This window comes from Drosophila grimshawi, unplaced genomic scaffold (assembly GCF_018153295.1).
Source record: "Drosophila grimshawi isolate 15287-2541.00 unplaced genomic scaffold, ASM1815329v1 contig_848, whole genome shotgun sequence".
Taxonomy (NCBI): domain Eukaryota; kingdom Metazoa; phylum Arthropoda; class Insecta; order Diptera; family Drosophilidae; genus Drosophila; species Drosophila grimshawi.
The window spans coordinates 13887857-13911730 of record NW_025063692.1 but is presented as its reverse complement, the minus strand read 5'-3'; the positions used below and the strand labels follow the sequence as shown (position 1 = coordinate 13911730).

The 23874-nt window shown below is 41.3% G+C and overlaps 1 protein-coding gene across 1 annotated transcript in view; it reads left to right on the top strand.

Annotated features, from left to right (window-relative positions):
• The window catches only part of LOC6565908 (myb-like protein Q), a 46459-nt gene that overhangs the window by 20733 nt on the left and 1852 nt on the right, over positions 1–23874 (top strand). Inside the window, exon 5 of the mRNA XM_001992701.2 lies at positions 22696–22870. Within this exon, the coding sequence (XP_001992737.2) occupies positions 22696–22870 (175 nt within the window). The remainder of the gene's footprint in view (positions 1–22695; positions 22871–23874) is intronic.

Here is a 23874-nt window from a genome sequence, read left to right as displayed (position 1 = left end):
TGCGATCACCCCTTTGCTTGTTCTTATTGTCACCAGTTCATAAGGCACCTATCACCTACCACCCTCAGCCAGCCCCCCCCCCCCCCCCCCCCAGTTCACTCCGCTTTACCCCGCTAACAGTCCTTTGCTAATACTCACTTACTTAGCCCATAGTTTCAACGATGGCATCTACAACACCCTCAACTTCTGGTTGGAAATTGAATTTCGAGTGTGTAAAATTTTCCAATTATAGACTTTGGAGCAGCATACACGCACACACACGCATACATCCACTCATACTAACGCATGTATGTATGAGTGGGCACTTTGAAGGAGTTTTGCTGTTGGCTTGCTTGGGGACACATGAAGCGTTGCTAAAAGCGAGTCCAATTAGTGGCATTACAACTAACACTTCAATTCTGGCCCAGAGTCGAGTCGAATGCCTTGTTCTCTCCCTCTCTTTCTCGCTTTCTCTCTCTCTCTCTCTCTCTCGCTCTCTGTCTGTCTTCCTTTCTCTCTCTCTCTCAGTCGGTCTTACGCACTTGCCTGCTCTCTCACTTACTTGGCAATAACGGCAATAGTCATCAGCAGCAACAACAACAACAACAAATGAGGCAATGGCGCCAAAGTACGGCCATTTTGTGTGTAACTGTTGTTAGGATATGACAGAGGCGAGGCGGTGTTGTTGGGGGTTGACATGGTGGGGCTAAGGGTGGGCAGGGATGGGACTGAAGCTGATGGTTATGGGCAATGCTGCTTGGCGTAAATTTGCATTTAACGTTGTTCGCGGTGCCCGCAAATAGTCAACGACTGTCTTTCAATATATAGTCGTGTGTGTGTATATGTACGTGTCTCTGTGTGTGTGTGTGTGTCTGTAAAGCTAGTGTTGCTTACAGGCATGTGGGTGTTGTGTCTACACATCCACACTAACGCTTAGAAAGCCGCAAAATACTCTAAAGACCAAACGACCGCAACGCAGCAGAGGAGTAAACTACGACCCCAAACACACACACACAGACACACAAACACACACACAGACACACACACAAATACACGCACAGCAAACTGCCTGCAAATGTCATGCAAAATAACGGCACTATTTGTATGCGTGTGTGTCTGTATGTGTGTGTGCATATATGTTTGTGTGTGAATTTTCGCAAAAAAGCTTTTGAAATTGACTTGATGGCAATGAAGGAGCCCGAAAAACTAACAACAACAGCCACACACAGACACACAGACACACAGACACACAGCCAGCTCAGCAGGCACAGGCAGAAACATACACACACACACACACACACAAACACACACACACACACACAGATAGAAAAGCTTGCTTGCCTGTCGCATGTGGTGCATATTTTCAGGCACTTAAGCTATTTGCCTGAAATGTGCACAACAACAAACAGGCACACACACTTGCACATGGACAGACAGACAGACAGACACACACACACACTGAATTATCATGTACAGATGCAGCTTACACGCCTCCATCGCCCACACAAACAACAAAAACTGAATACGCCCAACAGCCACCCACATTTGCAGTTCAACCCAAAAAAAGCACTCGGTATTGATTTTAATTGAAAAATTGTTAATTTTCCATGCCAGTGGCAGCAGCAGTAGAAGCAGCAGCAGAAGGCGACAGCAGCCACGCCCCTACCTAGCACACACACACACATACATATATATATATATATATATATATATATATATATATATATATGGCGGTAACACAGCTCTTCAACCTTTTGCCAAGTGAACTTTTTGTATACTGCCAATTTTACAACTGCGAGCGCGTGTGTGTGTGTGTGTATGTGTATGTATATTTGTATATGTGTGTGTTAGTTCGTATGCTGTTGTTGTTGCTGTTGTTGCTGCTGCTGCTGTGTTCTGTGGCTGGGTAATTACACAATTGTGTGTGAATAATTTCCAACCCCGCAGCGTGGACCAAAACTCCTGGCGAAATATTCATTTGCCTCGGATTTTGGTCTTTTGAGACTGAGTTTGAACATTAAATTTTCGTCGAGTGGAAATTCTACACACGTTAATTTTTATAGTTTAAACTATATATACACTTATATTAATATTATATATCAGACCCTGAGTAGTAAATTAAAAGTGCTTAAGCTAAATTCGAGGGCTTTTAAATATATTTGATAAATACTTAAAATTTAAAAAGTGTTGTTTATTTATTATTTATTTAAAATAGCAAACGTGACCAATACATTTGCATATGTTTCTATGTGAATGTCCATTCCATTATATATATATATTCTTTCTGTTGCTAACAAATGCTTACTAAAGATTTCAACAAAGAGCTGATGAGCAAAGCATTTCTACACTCAAACAAAATTGTTGAAAATCGCGGTAAAATTTAATCGCACCAACAACAAGAACAATATTCTTATTATATATAAGCAATTTGCCAATTTTGAAAAGAAAGGCTTTCTTTCGCTTTCGTAAATTTATTTCTTAATAATAGGAAAATTATTTTTTAATATTGCGAATTTTTATCGAATTGCGAAAGAAGAATCTCGGATCTCTGAAATGAGAAAAGAGAAACCCTGGTTATTAGAAATATGTCTTCTGGATAATACCAAAAGTTTTGTGAATTTCTAAAATTCAGAACCATTTTTGTTGAGTGTAAAATTGCTCAGCTATGCTGTGTCTGAGACAGCAGCAGATTTAGCACATTGCAATTGGCAGACTGATCTTCAAATTGGCATCGGAGGGGGGGACAAACAATTTGAATACCTTTTCGAGTAGGCATTCTCAGGCATATCCAGTCAGTCAGTCGGTCAGTCAGTCGGTCAGGTGGAGCGTCAGTCGTGTTCCGCTGAAAGTCTGTGGCCTTTCAACTAATTTCAATGCGCTACTAAAGCCAGCCTACAAGTTCTACGAAACTAATTTACTCAAGTGCCGACGCGTCGTGGGGCAGACCAATCGGCAACAACAACAACAACAAGAAGAACGATGCACTCGACAATGGCTGCATGGAGGCTGAATGAAGCTTTAGTTGGTCTCTCGTTCGAAAAACAGAAAACCAGATACAGAAATAAAAAATGAAATGTGCAATCGTCATTGGAGTTTTGGAGTAGCTGCGACCCGATTGGCAGCTTCGAAACGCGCTGGCCATGGGAACCAATCCTTAACTGCATCCAAGCGTTCGTTCGGTGCAACCAACTGGGTTGGGCACCAGCCACCAGACTTGTGGCAGACATGTCGACTCGCCGATGCTGCCACTTGACGCAATGCCGTCTGCTGCGATCGGCCGCCGGCGATCATGTTACTCTCCTGCCTCCCTGCCTCACTTTACCTCGCTCTCTCTCTCTCTCGACTCGTCTCGTCTCGTCTCGTCTCTCTCTCTCAGTCAATCAGCTTGTCAACGCTTTTGGGCATTTTCTCATGCATTCGCCCCATGGATCTTTGATTCTGATAATCATGATCATGATGATCGTCGGACTTCTTCATTTTGTTGCTTGTGGCTCGGCGACTCGAGTACCAATTCGTTTAAAATGGTATCAGTTCTAAGAAAAATATTATTTTTTTATAATTTCTCGAGTGCGTTAATCTGTTGAAGAGTTGCTTGAGTGAGTGGCTCGACCCGGGGCCCTTGCAGTCGATCGTTTCAACTCGCCTTCGCCTTCGCCTCGTCTTCGTCTTCGTCGTCGTCTTGTCTTCGGTTTCGGTTGTGCATAATCACGACACCGACGCGGACCTCACACTCCTTTTTTCTTTTTTTTTCTTTTTTTTTCTTTTTTTTTTCTTTTTTTTTTTTGTTCATAGCTTTGAGTGAAAACAGACGGGAGAGCCTCGCTGCCGTTGCAGAGGTGTAGAAGTAGAAGAATACATACCCCTTTCCCCCTCTTCCCCCTTACTCCTTACCAGCAACAACTACCCACACTACCAGCTCCCCTCGCTCATTGTGGCTGGTGTTGTTGGTGTTGACGTGCCCCGCCGAACCAAAATGAAACGTCAATTTCAAGCGTTTTTCCTGGTAATAATTAGTAGCTGAGGTGGGCATTTAAATACTTGGCGGTTGCCATCATCGTCATCCATTTTTATTTTTATTTTCATTTTTATTTTTTTCGTTTCTTCCAGTTCGTTTTTTCTTATATATATTCTGCGTATTTTTGTATAAAAATAAGCGCACAACAGCCAAATAATGCATATAATTGCATTTTTAAGTAGTTGCTGCTGCTGCTGCTGCTGCCTGTCGTATTGTGTTACCTACGCATCCCCTTCCCCTTCCTCTTTCTCTCTACCCCAGCACCTCTCCCTTTCCCTCTCCCTCTCTCTCTCTCTCTCTCTCTCTCTCTTTCTCTAGCTCTGTCTTTCTTTCTCGGTGGATGTCAACCCTGCATGTTAATAGACCTCGCATGGAGCTGAGGCAAGCTGTAGGTATAAGTGGTTTTTAATTTTCTATACTTAAAATTCTGGGAAAAAATGCAACGGAAATGCGACAGCAAGTGGGTGGCTCCGAGTCCAATTGAATTGCAACTCGTACTGGAACTGGAAATGGAACTGGAAATATGACCGAAGGTTGTAGATTGGACATTAGTTTGCTAACGTGCACCAGCCAATCAATATATCGGTTTTATTGACACCAAATAGGTGCAAGTCTTTTGATACGATTTCATTTCTATACCAATCGAACTACACCAGCGAAAACCCTTCTTTTACCCTTGCCTAACCATGTCTTCAAGCATTGTTTCAACTCATTCGATTTGCATACTTGTACAATAGTTACCTGAGGCATGGACGTTCTAGTGCTTTACACAAGTCTGATCAGCTATATTACATAGTTATCCTAACTGTATAACTATCGAATGTCCTCTTAATGAGAGGCAGAAATCATTTGGATCAGCTATCAATATTTGCATATAGAAGCTGGTGCATCAGCTCGTTAAGCCTCGTAATATCCTATAATAATCAACAACAACAACAACAGCAACAAAAACAATAACAGCAACAGCAACAGCAACAACAAAGAAGACCAGTGGGTTGGGTGTTGTTCTGGTCTGGGCACACATGTAAAAGTCAATGGCAACAATGTGTGGCACTGTGGTTTGACTAAGCAGCAGGGTTGAGTTCGATTTCGGGTTCAGGGATGGGTTTTGGGTTTATGTTTGTGTTTGGATGGGCTTTCAAGCGTTTTGGGTATCAGAGCTAAGGGTTGCAATTTGCTTGGGGAAGTGTGTAACAAGTTACTGCCATTCCCTGATGAGTCTGCTAATGCTCATAATGATGTTGTGAATGATGATCATAATGATGACGATGACACGTGTAAGTGCAGCAACATTGTCGCAATTATCCGACTGTTAGCGGCGACAACAACGCTCCGCGTAGAATTGAACGACGGCTACAGAATGGAGTACAGAGCAGGGTAGTAGAGATAGATTGGGTTGGGTTGGGCTGGGTTGGGTTCGGCTGTTGTCCGGCTGTTTGTTGCTGGTTATTATTAATTTGCTGCGTTTTGTTTGTTGTTTATTTCAAGAAGGGAAGTGCCAGTCGCACTTGCCACCCACAGCGCGAAAACGTGACCTTAGCCTCGTTTAGATGCCAGCGCTTACCAGCCTCAAAGATAATGATTTTTGCGCAGCAACAAAACTGAAAATCATGTAAAAGGAAAGTAACCAACGATTCCAGACAATCCAAAGCCGAGAAACCCATAAGCAGCCCGTAGAACCCACGCTTGAGGCGCTCGACACGCACGAAATTTATCCATTCCCCTCAATTCAGTGTTCGATGTTGTTGTTGTTGTTGTTGTTGCTGTTGCTGTTGTTGTTGCCTTTTCAGGTTGTTCATTGTTGTTGTTGTTGTTGTTGTTTATGTTGCGGTTGCTGTTGCTGTTGTAGACTTATTAGCGCAAAATGAGCACAGCGCGCAGACTCATTTAGATCTCATCAGCCAAATTTATCATCTCCAAATATTTCGGCCGCTTTGGTTTTGCTTGATTTTTTTTATATTAATTTTTTTCTTTTCTTGTGAGTTGTTGCTACTTTTTTGGTGCTTTGAAGTGGGAAAGTAGCTTGTTAAACACTTAACGCTTCAGCTGATGGCACAAATGGATTTCGTACGAGCTGAGCAGTTTGACGGAGCGGAGCGGGGCGGGGCGGAGCGGAGCGGGGCGGAGCGGAGCGGGGGTGTCGGCGTCATTGGCCATTGGAGTGTACTTAGCCGACGCATATGCATTCATGTGGAACTTGCTAGCGGAATTGTTATCAATTACAATTGGGGCAGCAATCGAACGATAATTAGGCACGTAAGACGAATAGTCGAATGACGATGTAAAGTATTTTAACACAGAAAAATGCAACAAATGAAAAGAAAATTAAATCAAATTAAACATAAAATTCAATATTTAAATGTATGTACATTAAAATGCTTAGGAATTCTGCGGGTATTTTAATTAGACCAATATTAAAAAATTGTTAGTAGTAATTAGTGAAGATACCCATCTTAAAATTTCAAATTTAACATCATTCGATAAAATTCCAACACCGTAATAAATTCATATTTTAGACAGCATATAGACGAAAAATGATCACTAATCTTACTTTAAATATTCGAAATATTTTTCCAACGAAGAGTTCGATAGTAATTCAAAATAAATGTTAAAATATATTTTTTTTTTCTCCAGGTCAAATATAAATCACGTTGTTCAGCAAAAGCGTACTTTTATTAATAAAATAGGTGACCAAATAAAAGATATTAAATATACATAAACAAATAGCTTGTTAAATACAGCCACAGGGTATATATATATTGTAATTTTCACCGATCGCTCGAAGAGTCAGTTTAGCTATAAATACTTTTTCCAACGAAGTCCATAGTTAAAGGTTAAAACTCATCAAACAATTAGAGCAGTCGCTAACAAGCTGCTCTCTAAGCATGTGCAAAGTGCTGTCATCATCATCATCGTTCACATCATCATTATCATCACCATCATCATCATTCACATCATTGTCATAATCAGCTCTTGTCCGATCGATCGAATCATTCGAAGCCAGCCGGCAAAGAGAAAGAGGGCAATCAATTGGGCCGCCTGTCTGAATGAGGCCTATTATCGAATTTTGAAAAGCGTAATTATCGCATGACAAATCAAACGGTAGATGTGTATTCAGTTTATTTACTCTATAAATATTATCGTTAAATCGCCGACTGATCTTCGAGATGCTTGGGAAACTCAAGCAACTCCAAGTCCAACCAAAAGCCAAAACCAATTTTCAACACCCACAACAACACTTCCACACATACGCACACAAATTGTTGTTATTATTACACATTTGATTGGGGCAACGCGAGTGTGAGAAGATGCTGGCAAAGTGTTTAGACACCGAAAATTAGTCATTCGAAATTTTGAAAGCCACCTAGCTGAATAGATTTCCTGTGCCGCAATCCAATTAACCAATTGAAATGTGGTCGAGCTCAATCAATGCATCTCTCTTCACATCGTGGAGAGGTATCTCAATTTATGAGACTTACAATTAGGCAAAGAGCCAGCTAAAGAGGCGGAACTCTGATTAAAAACTTAATTTGCATATGCCTTAACCTATGTACATATATATTTATTGAATGCCAAAAGATTTTAGTTCAAGTTTAAGTTCGGCTCGTGAACTCCTGTTAGCAAATAGGACTCAAAAAATGTATCTCAAGTCTGATAACATAAATATAACAAAGTCAGATTTTGCTATTGGGCTTATAGATTTTGTTCGTAAATCCAAGTTGTAATACAGGTAAGATTATGGATGCATATTTTTGAGCTGCCGCCAGGCTTACATCGACTATCTGCTGCTAGAGTTATAAGTTTGGGCTACTCCTGCATCTGAAATGTATACTTTGTATAGCACCAAAACAAACAACAATATTCGTTTAAAGGTTTCCATCTCTTTTTCTCCAAGAAAAGGAGCTTTTACTCATTTCCTTTCTTCTCGTATTAATTGTTGCTTATTGTCTGTCCTTGCGTTTCTTTATCGGGCACATAGCTCCAAGGCTCGCAGCTGAGAGGATCAGCGCTACTTCGAACTCTTAACTATTTAAATGCCAAGTATGTACCTGGTACATATGTACATATGTGTGTACAAGATCATGTGTGTGTGTGTATATATAGTGTGGTGTGTATGTACCTGACACTTGGACCCTCAGGTACGATGAGTTTGTTGTCGGCTCTCAAGTGGCTGCTGTTTCGATTGTCGCCTTGCCAGTTTTGCTCCCACAGCACCCCATCCGCCTGTTAGCGATTTGCTTTGAAAATTAAATATAACTCATTATCGCAATCAAGAAATCCTTTTTTTTCCTTCATCTCTGTCTCTCATTGTCTCGGGCTCTCTTCTGCTTCTTCATTGTGAGACACTTGACAACAGCAACAACATCATGCAACATTTTGTTTGCCTTGCACTGCGTCGGGATTTTCGCTGCTGCTGTTGTTGTTGTTGTTGTTCTTGTACTTGTTGCCTGTGTTGCCTGTGTTGCACACCAATTTTCTACTCAAAACTTATGACAGCCAATTCGAGAGAACGAACGAAAATTATACAGACACTCGCCGGCTGCTCATCGCCTGGGCGGAGGGGTTCACAGGGGGATGTGCTACACACATAGCTGCTGTTAGCTGCAATGCCATGGGTGGGGGAGGGAACGGGGGGTAGGCAGTTGGTTGCATGACTTAACAGTTTTTTTTTTCTCTCAATGTGAATGCATTTTGCTGTTGTTGTTGTTGCTGCTGTTGTTGTTGTTGTTGTTCCGTCTACAAGTCCAACTCCAACTTCAGTTCCAGTTCCATATATTTTCAGTTGCCCCTCGGCTCTCGGCCGCCCGGGTGCCGCTTGTTGAAATCAACATCAAACCTTTAATTTGATGATTCTGCAAATAATTCGTCGGATTCAGAGTCGTTGACGTTTTGGGCCGCTACCCGCCCCCCTTTAGCACGCCCCCTGCCGGCCTAGAGACGAGGCACGCTGAATCTTTGACTTTATATAGAGTACGAGTACGACTAGTATATGTATATTTATATACGTACTTATATATATATATATATATATGTATATATATATATGTATGGGTATGTATATATGCACATATATGTGGATGAGTCGCAGCTTGTTGATTTTTCCCCAGTTGCCGTCGCTGCAGTCGAGGCGTGAAAATATAATAACACCTTTTTAATTGTATTTTGAAAACCCCTTCACTTAGCCCCCGTAGCCCCAATTTCCGCCCCGCAGCCTCCACGCCTTGGCTCACCACCTGTCGTAGGCCCTGTCAGCTATTGCGAATACAAAAAAAAAAAGTGAAAGGCTGGTGCAAATTAACCAGCATTTGAAATAGTCGCTTAATTAGACTTATCATCGGGGCAATTCACGATCGCATTCACAATTGTTAGTACTGCTCGCTCGTCATATTGTGACTCAGAGAGTCAGAGAGTCGGAGAGTCAGTGAACCACCCGCAAGCGGCAAATCGATTGTTGCCTTTTCTTTTCCACAATTCATTCATTTGTTTTAGGTGAATCAGTTCGGGGTCGGAGGATGGTGGATAGGGAGTTACTCATGATTACTTTGATTTGCTGTCTCTTTGTCATTCGATCGAGTTGCCACCAAGTTGAATGCACTGTTGAGTCCACCTTATATGGTGATCGATTCTGTAGCCATTTATAGCGACCGTCTTCATTAGATACATACATATGTATATTTATAGCTCTTCTATCTGTGGTTAATTGGAATAAGTTTGCGAATTATGCGAGTAGAATATCGCAGTCATATTATAAAGTTTTTAAGTTTATCCACAACACGAGTTTTGTATAAATCTAATGTTTTTTTTAAAGCGCCAGCATTTCTGAAAAAGTATTTTTCTTTAGAGTTAGAGTTACATTTCGTCCGTTTTACTTATAAATAAATACATAATTATTAAAATTTAATTTAAATTATATTATTGTAATAATATGATTTAATTGAACCCAATAATTCCAAATGAAAATTATAATAATGATATTGAGAACAAAATCGATGCTTCAAAATTAGAAAAATAGAAATCAGAGCATTTGAACAAATACTAAGAGAAGTAAGAGAAAATTAAAACTTTAAGCCAAATTAGTAAATACAATAAATAAATATATTATATAAATGTATATATACATAAATATACATTAATATTATAATTAATATAATTAAGATGATCCACAAAATACATACACACGTATATGTTAAAATAAAAGTGATTAAAAGTGATTAGAATAAAGAAAACGCGAATTGTGAAAACTTAATAAGTTCATCAAATATCTACATTTAAAGCATTAAATCCAACTGACTGCTGCAGCCATCACAAGTCCCCGTACTTAGCAACAAAAATCATCGTCATCATTATCATCATCATCATCATCATCATCATCGTCGTCGTTATTGTTCTTATTAACATCATTAGCAAACTGAACATTCAGCAGTTTTCAGCTACTTCTTAAGCCATTTCTGTGCAGTTGGGGCGACAGCTAACGAATTTCCTTCCTTTCGGCCTGGTCCAGTAAAAACGGTTGTCCATTTGTTAGAAAAACAATAACACAGCAAAAGAGAACAATAACAACAAAATGTGTTTTATGCTGTTCTCACTAAAGGGTTGCTACCTGGGTAAGGGCTAGTAGTGGGTACTGGATGGTGGATAGTAGGTAGGGCGCAGTGGGTACTGGGTAGTGGATAGTGGATAGCGGTGATACTATGGCTGAAAATTAGGCGCGGCAAAATGTTATCCAATTAGAGCAAATAGTTTTGCAGCTAGACGACTGTCCTGTGATTGATGGTCCAATAACAAGTTTAAAGAGGGATGGAGAGTGGTGGGAGAGGGTGTGGGGGGGTTGGTGTTGGTTAACTGCTGCAGCGCATTGATTGATGAGGACGAAACTGAGGCTGAAACTGAGGCTGAGACTGAGCCTGGGAGCCAACCAGTCTTTAAACTCACGCAATTTTGCACGTTGTTAGACTAATCCACACTTTCATCTCTCTGCCTATTTATACATATATACATACATCTGTGTGTGTGTGTGTGTGAGTGTATTTGTATTTGTGGATTTGTGTGTTAAGCATATTTTTCAATTATGGCCAAGCTGCGGTAAGTCCATGGCCGCATTTCATGCAGCTCCATACAATTGACATTATAAATCGCATTTCACGCTAATTTGCAACAACAAGCAGCAGCTCAAAGCCAAAGACGCATTGTGGCAGGGCAGTGGGAGGTGTAGGGGGAGGGGCACTTTTGAAACTGCTGATTAGTGAAAGCGAATGCGATGGAAAATCAGCCAACCAACAAAACAGACTGAAAACCCCAACCCAAACTCAAAAGCAGAGCGAAAATATATTTTACAATTCTTGAGCGCATCCCCAGGGAGCTGTTGCCGCTACCCCCGCACTGGTTGTGGGCGGAGGGTAGCACTTTAAGGCGCCAGGGGTTGGGCGGAAGACCAAACAAAACACTCGACAAGATTTTGACAAAATTAATTTTATAGATTAGAAAACATTCATTTCAAGTGCTCGCCGTTGGGGGAGTTGCTCCGAGTGTGGGGCGCAATGAGCCTTGTCTACCTGCGCCCTTAATTGAAGAATTGTCAACAAATTATGGTTTCATAATGGCCACACAGCATGCAGCAGCAGCAGCAGCAGCAGCAGTCCCAAACCGACCCGAAACCCACTTGCGAGTAACGCGCCAAGTTGTGCACTTCATCAACTGTTGCAACTGTTTTGGGGGGGGGGGGTGGGAGGCGTGGCGCCACGCGGCGTCGTCTCTGGCTGCGTCTGACACTTCAATTGGTTTAGTCGCGCCAAAGAAAACATTTCACGACCCAGTCAGCGACAAAATACCAAACACAAAATAAATAATCTGAACAAGCACTGACAGCACATCCTTTAAATGCATCGAAGTTTCAATACACTGCAGGACTCGATATTAAAACACTTGATATCGTAACTCAACTGGAACAAAGTATTAGTTTAGTTGCAGCACTTGAATGATCTTGCAGCAACCGTAAATGGTGTCGTAATCCTATTGAAAGCGACGGCATTCATTGTGTTATCCCAGTAAACAAATTAGTCATTCAGTCTAGTTATCAACAATTTGAATCAACCAAAACGATCATCCAAAGGAAATACGCTTATAAGTTGCTTCTTGTGGCAGACATCACAATCTTGGAATGCATGTTGCAAATACCCAAGTAGACGAAATTTGGCAAAGTGCAAATCAGTTGAAGGACATTTTGTAAGCTGACAATTGAAGGTAGCTGCTGCGATGCGGCAAGCATGGGCTGATGCTAATAGGCGTGGCATGGCGTCTGGCATACACACACACTCACACACACACTCACACACATGCAGGCAGGCAGGCAGTACACACATTTACAGACAATCACACACGCAAATCAGACAATTTGTATCCAGCGGTGAATGTAATTGAAAAATGATTGGTTTACCATCAATGAAAATGATGATGACAACGCACTGACAACACTCATGTTGTTGTTACGCTGCTGCTGTTGCTGTTGCTGTTGCCGTTTCTGTGGCTGTTGCTGTTGTTATTGTTGTTGCTTTTGTTGCTGTGAATCGCTGTCAGTGACACGCACCTGCAGCTGTGACTTCAATTGTTGGGTCAATCGGCCATTCAACACTGATGAGTTGTTGATAAAAAACACTTAATATTATCGGACACGGGATTGATGAGCATTAAGTATTTACATATGCACACACACACACACACATATATATATATATATATATATATATGTAAGAATAGGTGTACAAATATAATTGCATTTAAATCAATTGTTGACCGATTTTTCGTAAATTGTTATAGTTGCAACTTGTAAGCGCTGTGCAGAGTGAGAAGAGAAAGCGTTCACAAATCTAAATATAGCTGTCATAGGAAGATTAGGACGAAAGATACGATTTGTTAAGTACTTCAAATTGGGAATATATATTCTCTTCTTTGTCTATATACACCTAAGTAATAGGATCGACTAAAATGATTGGTTTCGATGCGGTCTTTTCGGGACGCATAATATCAATTCCGGTATTTGTGTGTTATGTAATTACACATTATTAAAAGCTACATATGTATATATATGTATATACATATTTTTCTAGCTAAGCTTTCAACTATGGATGAGCACACTGCCAGTAATCACCCTCATAGCACAAGTACGAGCATTTTTGCTAAACTCATACAACAGTTAGCTTTGTTGGCCACATGCTTTCACAGCTGGAGACACGTTGCCAATTGTCATTACGCATTTCAGCTTATACTTATAAGAAAAGAGATAGAAAGCGAGAAAGAGACAGAGATAGAGAGAGAGGGAGAGAGAGAGAGCATTGTCTGTGGCAGGCAGGTCTGTCAGACGAATAGTCGTTCTGGTTTTTCACTTGAGTAGTTATCAACAAATTGGCAAGTGCAGAGCCGTCGGCTGGTCGCGTGTGCACACAGCAGGTTGCAAGTGCAGCACATACAGATTCGAACCGTTAGCGAGCCAAAATCTATCCCCTTCCCCCCCTTGACATTTGTGAGAACTATTGCAATTTGTTGATTTTGCTGTTGTTTCTGTTTCTGTTTCGGTTTCGGTTTTTTTGTTTCTTTTTTGCTACTTCTTGTGAATCATGCATCGCGCAAAGGGTTGCTCATCAGCTCAGCAGCTCATCCACCGAAGGATTACAAGAGGACTACCCATCCCTGTGTAGTGTAGTGGGTCTTTAGTTTGTTTATGATTAACGTGCGCTAATTTCATTCATTTCGCACTCGTTTCGTCCTGAGCTTCAGTCGAATCCCTCGGGATCGCGCACACTTATGCTTATTGGATTTACGAGTTTTTCTAAGGGGTCGGGGGGTTGGGGGTTGATTTGAGGGTTTGTTTTGCTATCTATTTATTTGAATTTCACACGAGCCTCGACCACAAATACCCCGGACACACACACACACACACACACTGAAACAAACACACAACCAGCGTCGCTGATTGGAGTTGACTTCGAGGTGTCAAAATACAAACAAGCAAGGAACGACCGACGTTCGACCTTCGGTCGAAATTATTCGATTATTGCTTCTAAGTAATACCCTAACAAGGAGCTGCTTTTGGTCGTGTGACTTGGCTGGCATTTTTGGGCATTTCGCTGGCGACGCCGGCAACTAATAATCTTATTAGAATTAATGAAGGAATTTCCAATTTCAACAGACAGGCGCCAAGCGGACCCACCCCTAAAACTACGCAAGAGTGCTGGCAGTGAAAGCGATTTAATGTTAATAAGTTCTAAATGCCAATAATGCCAAGTGCCCCACAGAAGCAGAAGCCCAAGCAGAAGCTGAAGCAGCTGCCCTGCGGTCCTAGGCAAAATAGAAATTCCTGAACGGACGTGCGGCAATTCCAAAAGCGAATCGAGAGTTGCCCAGCAGCTGACACAGATTGTGATAGGGCTGCTGCGGCTGACGGGGCCACGCCCCGAATGAGTTAGGGTCTAACTAACACAATGTGTTCGTTCGCCTAAGAGAAGATTTAGCACAATCCACAATTATGTCAGTTAAAGACCTCGAAAGTGGCAAACGCACTTTAAAAAACAGTCGAACAAAAGAGTTGCAAACATAAACAGGGATTACACGGTTGTTGGCCAATAAAGCCAACTCACTTAGGCCAGAATTGGCCACCGTATTCAGATATTTATATATATTATATACACATATATTAGAAGGGGGATAAGTTAATAAACATTGCAATTATTGTTGTTGTTTGGTGAACTGGTGAAGAGGGAAGCAGAAGAACTGTTGTGGAGATACTTCGTTTTCCTCCACTTTTCAGCTTGTGTCTACACAATAATATAAGCAAAATGCATTTATTAACATAATAATATTGCTATTAATATGCTGCTTGTAATCATTTTTAGTCTGAATGTAATTTGAATCTGATTTAATTTAATGTTGAATTCAGTTGAAATTGATACATTTATAATAAATATTTAAAAAAAAAAAAACAAATAAATAAATAAAAACTTCTGAATATCGATTATAATATTAATAATCTGTAAGCAATAACTACATCGCAATTTTTATTTAATTAATTGTGTCTTTCATATATGCATGCATATTCCAAACCAGAAATTTAATATACATGGATCCCATTCATATATATGTATGTATGTATATCTGTTTATATATTTGACGTGCTATGGAAATATATCGTTTTTCTAAAGTCAGTCAAGTGGATTTTCGTAGCTGAATCAAAGTCTGTGGCAAGTGGCAATATCCATTATGTCAAGGTCCAATGATCCAATATGTGTGTGTTAGAACCTTAAATGTGTTGTTTTGTTCTATCGTAATTGTTAATTGTTAATGCACTTTGTAAATTAAATTACTTAACGAACTGAAGGCTCATTTGCGCTGGCACAGCCCCTTCAATTTGAATGATATTTAGTAACCCTCCGCTCGACAGCTCACCCGTCCCCGCAACCCCCACCCACCCCGTCATTAAGTCGGATAATTAGAAAATCGCAACCATCCATTAATCATGAGGCATTTAAAATATCATTTCAATTGTAATTAATAGCCAACGGCAATGGCAATTGCATCGCAGCTCAATGTCAACTAAAGGTCATTAATATTGCGTTTCGTCGATTTATTCAGTTAGTATTTATGTCTGATCATATTCAATATGTAAAACTCATTGCGCTTTCGAGTGCCTCGACACCAAATTCAAGCCTTTTGTTCCGTTTCGCGTAAATTAATACTCGAAAAGAACAACAAACCAATATTCAAAAATGCTGTACTTGAGAGTGTTCGAGTCCCAGATACCCTCTAATCAGGTTAATCAAATGGTGTACTTACAAACTGATTGCATATATTTTTCTTGATATAGTATTTATTTCACTCTTTTTTTTAAGGAAATTGGAAATTAGTTATTCTAGCTCATATATTTGTTGAGCTCCAACTCGACTCTGCTGCTGATTGCTGAAACAGGTGTATCTATATAAATCTTATAGAGTTGAGGACTTTATTCTTCTGCCTGAAGGACACAGTTTGTACACAATTTTATTATACCCATTTTGATTGTATTTTTGTTTTTTTTTTGTGTTTTGTTACTTTTTCACGGTATTAAAAACGCTTTGCAATAAATGGGGCCAGACAATTTTTACATTCACATTTTGTAATCGCAAGACTGAAAAAGAGTTGTGAAAAACAAATGGAAAAACAAACAAAAAAAAAAATTCGCGACCATTCAACTCATATGAAAGTTAATATGGAAGTTCCCACTATAGTGTGTGTGTGTGTGTGTGTGTGTGTGTATGGAGACCGATGGGTTGGGAAGTATATGGAAAAATGCCGCGAAATGCCTTTGCTGAATGTCAATTGAATATTGCATGTAAAGCGGAACAGGCTGCGTAGGGCCAGGATAGGAGCTAGGGGCTGCTCGTAGTCGTTATGAAATTTCCACACGCCTCAAATGGTTGACTGACTGGCGGACTGAAGGACAGATGGGCAGACTGACTCACTGGCTGCCTGTCAAGTTGATGAAGTAAACTAATAAAAGCCGCATGCCATACAAACTGAAAGCCAGGCCAAATCCTCTCTCGCACATAAAACGGGCAAACAGAGAGGGAAAGAGAGAGAGAGAGAGAGATGCAATGAGGAGGGGGTAGATAGATAGAGAGAGGTATGCACATATATGGTGAGGCGGGCTGGGCAGAGATACTGGTTGTCGTATGCAATCGAATGCATTGCGCTGACATGTCACCTGAAAAGTACACACTGAACTCGAACTGCTTCCCACTCTGCCTGCCTGCCTGACTGCCTGCCTGCCTGCCTGCTACCTGTTATTGTGCCACACATCCTGCTCGCTGCATGCAATTTGCGCAATTTTGCAGCACGAGTGCACAAATATTTGTACTTAAACCCAGCACCATCCTTGGTGGCAGGGGGAGCAGGCCCTAAGGGTGCGCTTTTACCAGAGAACATCTTTGATTGGTTACCAATATTTTAATTATGGCTAACAGTTTGAGCCACAACGGTCGGCTGTAAAAGCTGATCTTTGTCAAAGTGCAGCCGCCCGAACAAATCTGCAAAATTGCTTTCACATTTGTCCAGGGCAAGCATGGAGAATGGTGAGTGGAGGGGGATGGTGACGGTAAGCTGGTCCAAATGCTTGAAGCACCTTTGAACTTGAGACCACAAAGCAACCAAATGGAATCCACTGAGCAGCCGTTCCCTGTTCAATATCCCTAATGAAAACCGTCAAATACTTGTTCGTATATTTCAGCAAAACAGTTAATGAGACTAGCTGCAAGTGGCATCTCAACATGGAGTTAAGCTGCCAGAAGCATAAAAAATATATCAGGTTCAAGTGGGAGCCCAAAATCACACACATTTCTCGATGCCTTTAATAACATTCATCTTATAAAACAGCCGATCAACTTATAGTTATTTGTCTTTGCAAAATTAATAATAACAAAAAAAAAACAATTAATGAAAATCGAAGACAAACGATAACCACCACGTTCTGGAGAAAAAAAACCCCAATAAATAAGAAACAAATTCAAAAATGCATTTATATCTTGCTATCAAAATTCAATTTTATTAATTTGAAACAAAATGTTGTTCAATTTATAATAATTGTTTTCAAAATAATTGCATACACTTCTTGGAATATCAGGTAATATTGCCATACTTTTCAGAACATCGATCGAAAATAAACACGGAATACTTGTGGCGAATCTCCAAGTTTCCCAAGCTGCCCCTTAAGTCTCTTACATTCTGTAGGCATTCAAGAATGTCAGAAATGTTGTCAGAGGAATCAGGCTATGGTTGATATGAATCTAATTTACTTAAGACTGTAAAAAGATCCAGAAGCCATTTCACCAGATTCCACAAAACAAATCAACAATATCAAACTGATTACAGGCTAGCTTCCAAGTAATTCCTAATTAAGGCTATTCAAGATTTTGTTGTGTAGTTGTGACTTTATCAGTGCAATAATTTTAGACTGAGATCGAGCATTGGGCTGCTTCTGATTTGTCCGACGATATAAAGATTTCTAAGATGCTTATCAGTTGCAGCTTCAGCTTCTGGTTTGGATTTCCGATTAACAAACAGTTGACTGAAAGTTTAGTGAAAAACTTACACCTATTTAAGGGAATACCTATGTAGTTGCTTTCTGGCAAGTCGAGCGCTGAACTAATCCATTTCCTAATGCCAACAACAGCAGCTATTAACTATTTAGTGTGAAGAGCAGTCCCATTATCATAAAAAGCGTGCATTATGTTTCAATTGCTGTCGAGCAGCTTCATAGTTCAATAAATCAAGTGCATTTTGCTTGGGGAGGGCTCTAGACAAGTGGGCGTGGTCGTGTGCTGCCAGTGAAGCGCATCCTCGATGTCTGGCAACCACTTGAGCCATTCGACCACCGAGCTGACTGTAAGCCCAGTGGCCAGTGGCCAGTGGCTAAGAAGGGGCGCGTCTTGCAACGTCTCGAAATGTTGCGGCCCATAAAAACGAGGGCTCACAACCCAAGCTCAATAATAATAAATTTTCAATCAGCAAATTGACATCGTGATTCTCAACGTATTGTCAACGGACAGTTGAGGGAGGGGAGTACGGTCAAGTAATCATTTACAGACAGATTGCCAATGCTGTTATCTATATTAAAGTGGTCTAGCTCGAATCCAACAACCACAATTGCTTACCGCTTGATTTCACTTCTCATTAAAAACACTGATTATTGCAATCAATAACCAATATTCATATTTGAATTTAAATGTACAAATTCACCTTGTTTCGTAACTATAATCGTTTATCTGAATATATGGCAAATCTATTCTTCTTGGAGCCTCCAAGTCAAAGGGCAACCAAGAACAGTCTCAGTTCTCAGGGTTATCACAGTTATTCAGGGGGTAGCTAAAATTGGATTGATTACACTGAAGAAGTGCAACGACTGGCATAACGCAACAAGCCTAGAACAGCACCTGACTACAACTACACACACACACCACCACACACAACAAGCACACACATACAGAGCGGGTCAGAGGGGCACATCTAGGCATAGGTTGGAGTTGGGTTTCCGTTTTGGGGCAAATTCATGGCACTTCCTATTTTGATTTCCGCACTTAAATTAAACGCTCGATGAAGCGACAGTTTGTTGGATGCTATCATAATGAGAATTGAGTTTCCATGGAAATTAACGCAGGGGAAGTGGCGTGAGGGATAGCTGTAGCAGGATAGCTGTAGGTAGCAGCATACAGTGGGCATTTGGCTTGCTGCAGTGGCAGCGTCGCCAAATTGCAAAATGATATAATTCAATGAGAGTTGATTAAATTATCAGGGCTCGAGGCGGGTCTGCGCGCTACTAGGCGTGGCGTGGTGGTGCGAGGCTGTGTAGGGTGAAGCGGAGCAGGCGCTGTGCGACCCTACTTGCAACAGAAAATTTTGTGTTCCTAATGTTGTTGTTGTTGCTGTTCTTGTTGTGTTGTTGTTGTTGTTGCCTTGTGTGCCTTGTTAATGAAATTTTCCGCTCCTTTGGCAGACGTTTGTTTACATGTGTGTGTGTCTATGTGTGTGTCTGTGTTGCTATTTATTATTGCAAATTGTTGTTGTTGGTGGTGTGGTGGTGCTGCTGCTGTTGCTGCTGTTGCATCGCCTTTTGTCTGTTGTTGCAACTGATGATGATGACGTTGACGTTGCATGATGAAATAACAAACCGGATTAATTTGATTTCGTTTGCTCCGGAATGGGCCCAGCTCAAGGCAAGACGAGAAGACATGGCAAGGCTTTGTGAGCTGCCCTGCTGCCACGCCCAAAAAGCTCTTAAGTGCAACTCGTGTTGCCCTCAGTATTAGAGGCTGCGTGTGTGTGTGTGTGTGTGAGTATAAATTAATTTAGCAGCCGTTGGCAGCTCCGCTCCAGACCAATTGGAAGCCACCTGAGCAACGGTCACAGCCACAATCACAGCCACAACCACAGCAACAACCACAACTGCAACTACAACGACTACAACAATCACAGCTACAACCACAATTACAACCAACATTAAATGCAAGTGGTAATCGCATCCTACAGTTGCCTCGATCATCATCGATCCAATTCCAATAAATGTACTTCACGCTAACCAAGCACTGGAGCCATTTCACAACTGAGCTCCATGTGGAGCACAACAATTCCAGACGGCACGGCAATTTTCATTTAATTATTGAATTATAGACTTCTTAAGAGTAGAAGCAATAAAGACAGCGCCATCGGCTCTAATTGCTTTACGAAATCGATATCTATCGATATTCATGAAACTGCAGCAGTTATCGATCAAATGAAGTAAACTTGATCTGCTCGGATATACGAGATGGGCTATGTGGACTCGGCTGTTGATCCTGATCAAGAATATATACACTTTATGTGTCTGTCTTTCACAGGACTATTTTAGCCTTTTTGGAATGGGTTCAGGGTATAAACACATTTACAGCATAAAATGCAGATCTTAAAAACCTTCCGATTGTTCCTATGGCATATATATATATATATATATAAGAGTTCATAAGAATATTGTGTGCATAATAACAGTCGCTGTGGCACACAGAACCAGTTGTTAGCTTGACATTAATTGGTGCACTCCATCGAGTGCCCACTGTAAGGCATGCATTTTTTGCTGCTATTGGCAGCACTTAAGTTGCACACTGTTCCACACTGATCGATTGCATTCTGTTCCATTGTCATTCAGCGTGGCACTTGGCCAAACTGCAGCGTAGCCACTAAATTTACTGGGCTGCAACGAAGCGCACTGAGTGGCTGCCAGCCATTTTGGGCGCTGCCAATTTCTCAGATGTCTAGATTTATGAGCCAAGTTGTCAGTTGGCCATGCATAGAGCATTACACAGTATACATATATATATATATATATATATATATAGATGGTTATGACGCCAAATGCGTAGGCACCTAGCCGCCAAACTTCCAATCCCAAATGCCCAAACACTTTGTCTTCGTTTACAGAGGCTGAAGCCACCCTGATACACCCACAACCAACCAATCCCCAATGCGATTTGTTGCGATTTGTTCAATCTCTCAGTATTTTTGTTGGCCACGTCTTTGGGCCGTGCCAAAAAGAATTTCAGCAAAAATGTCGCCACATTGCTGTGCAGACTTTACCAACACTCCACTATCTTTAGACCTCACCTCCTGTCTGCCCGGCCCCTTTACACTTTTTGCATGCCAACCTATTTTGCATATTTTGCTTTTTATTATAAATTTTCATTTTTGCTTTGCACTGGTCGTCGTCGTCGTTGTCGTCGTTGTAGCCACTTCTGCCTCGTCGCCAGCCCCGATTTCACTTTAGTGGGCAATCTTTATACCCAACCCAGTCTACCCTTTCCATCTGTCGCTGTTTGCTGGCTGTGTCTCGCACATGACTAATAGCAGAACTAAACGATTTGATGGACCAGAAAAATGATGACTTCTTTTTCGGTCTTCGCCAGTCTTTCAAAACCAGAGGGTTGGACGTACTCAGGTCCTGCGTCCTGCGTCCTGCGGCCTGCGTCCTACGTCCTGCGTGCTCTGAGCTCTGTGCTGTGTGTGAGGGTTGCTAAGTCAAAGTTAAATCCTTTGGCTTGACTCTGCCCCGCGCTATGCATATAGAGTGGTTCTTTCACCAACTCGACGTCCTTGCTCATCCTTTTCTTTATTTATTTTATTTTTTGCTTGTGGCAAATCCTTTTATTGTGACAGTTGTTGTTGCTGCTGCTGCCGGTCGCTTTTGTGATCAACATTTAATGTTTTCTTATTATTGTTGGGCTCTGCTACTCACTGCTGTTGTTGTTGTTGTTGCTGTTGCTGTTGCATGAAAATCGGTTTAATGTTTTGGAAGATAATCTAATTTGGTCACTTATATGCGAATATGTATATTATTTGCTATTATGTGTGAACACAGTTGCCATACGGGAGTCCACTCTAACCCCCCACCCCACCCCTAACGGTTACTATCTGTCTCCCCCAGTCTCCCTCCCACTCTCCCCCACTCTCTCACTGTCTATCTCTCTCGCTCTATCTTGTCCCGTTGCCATCGTCTTTCATGTGGGTGCTAAAAGCCTTCACGGTCCGAATGTATTAGCATTTCGAATACATTCCATTTACATTTTTTCAATTTCAATGAGCTTTTTATTTAATAATTCGCAATTTGCATGACATTTAAGCAGAAGAAGAACAACGACAACAGCAGCTGCAGCATTTGGAGGCAACTACGAACGGCCAATGACCAATGACCAAATGGTCTATGTTCCTAATGGGTAGCCCTTACCATATGGTGCAATTATCAAGTTATTCGGGGCATAACATTTAATACACATTCGAACAGCTTAAAGCGAGATTTTGAAGGCTACCTGAAATCGTTAAAGCTTTGCAAAAATGTCAAATTAATTTCCTAAAATTCCCAAAGAATCCTGTATTCCTATATTAAATAAAGTGTGCGAGATATGGCATTTTCCTTTATATCTCGAACATTTCCCTGTTTTCAGCAAATCTCTAAAAATTTAGAATTAGAATCCTTCTAAATAATAGACAGTTGCAGTTCGTTTCAGATCTGCCAAAACCTAATAGTTTTGAAATCTAGGCGACTACAATTTGAAATTCTGCATAAAAAATATATTTTTTTCCGAATTTGTATAAAGTGTGAAGACTTTGTCGTTATTATAATCTTTAATTACGTTTGCGTTTTCTTGCTTTTCCAGGTGTGGTTCCAGAATCGCCGGGCCAAATGGCGCAAGACTGAAAAAGTCTGGGGCGGCAGCACCATAATGGCCGAATACGGTCTGTATGGGGCGATGGTGAGGCACTCGTTGCCCCTACCGGAGACCATACTCAAATCGGCAAAGGACAACGATGCGGTGGCGCCCTGGCTACTAGGTATGGAACAGAAATGTAAATGCAACAATCTATCAAACTATCAACTTTGCCAACATATCCATGAATCCAATATCGAAATCCAAATCCAAAAACCGTAAACCGAAAACCCAACCAAGCGAACTAAAATCTCTCCTTCTCCCCTACCCGTATCCGTATCCATATACATATCCCCTACCCCGCTCACTGCCTATAAATCGCATTGCATTGAGGCAACTTTAATTGAATTTTGAGCAAGACAAAGGGCAGCAGCTCGGGGATTATAAAATGATATACGTAGCTCTGAACTTCAGATGTCCTTCAGATGGCCTGTCGAAAATTGTGAGCATATTTGGCGTGCATGTCGCCCGGGCCAGGATGCATCTTTCGGCGCGTCCTTTTTGTCATCATATGTTGCGCACATTTTATTTGGCTCTGGCTTCTGCCTCAAATGACTTTGCGGATTAGCGAGCTACAGCTCAATGCTCAATGCTCAATGCAGGATTGGGAGGAGGGCACCGGCCGGGGCTGGGGTATGCGTTGGAGTAGGGGTACCGCAGCATTTAACAAGTGCTTGTGTCGGGGTCACGGGGGTTGGTTTTGACTTCAGTTTTGGCCTTTATTTGTTAATAATCGCTTAATAAATGCAAAATGCACACGCGACGCCACAGCGAAGGGGGTTGATTCTCGTAGGGCAGGGGGAGGGGGTGGTTGGGTGGGTGGGTGTATTGTGTACTGTGTACTGCTTTAATTTGACATTTATCGTTTATCTATTTCAATTGTGTGAAAATGTTTGAAGGGAAGCCAATGGTACTGCAGGTCTTATTGGCACTTGTCTTCCCCAGCCACATCCCTGCGTTGCAGCTCTCATAATGCTTTGGGTGTTTCGCAAATTAATTCCCAAGTAGCCGCCGCTTTGCGCCTTAAGTGGCTTAAAGGCTCAGCTTTGAGGTTAGATGCGAACAAATTTTAATTAAGTACGTGTATCTCCAATTAGTTGGCAATCGATGAGTGGGACAGAGAGAGAG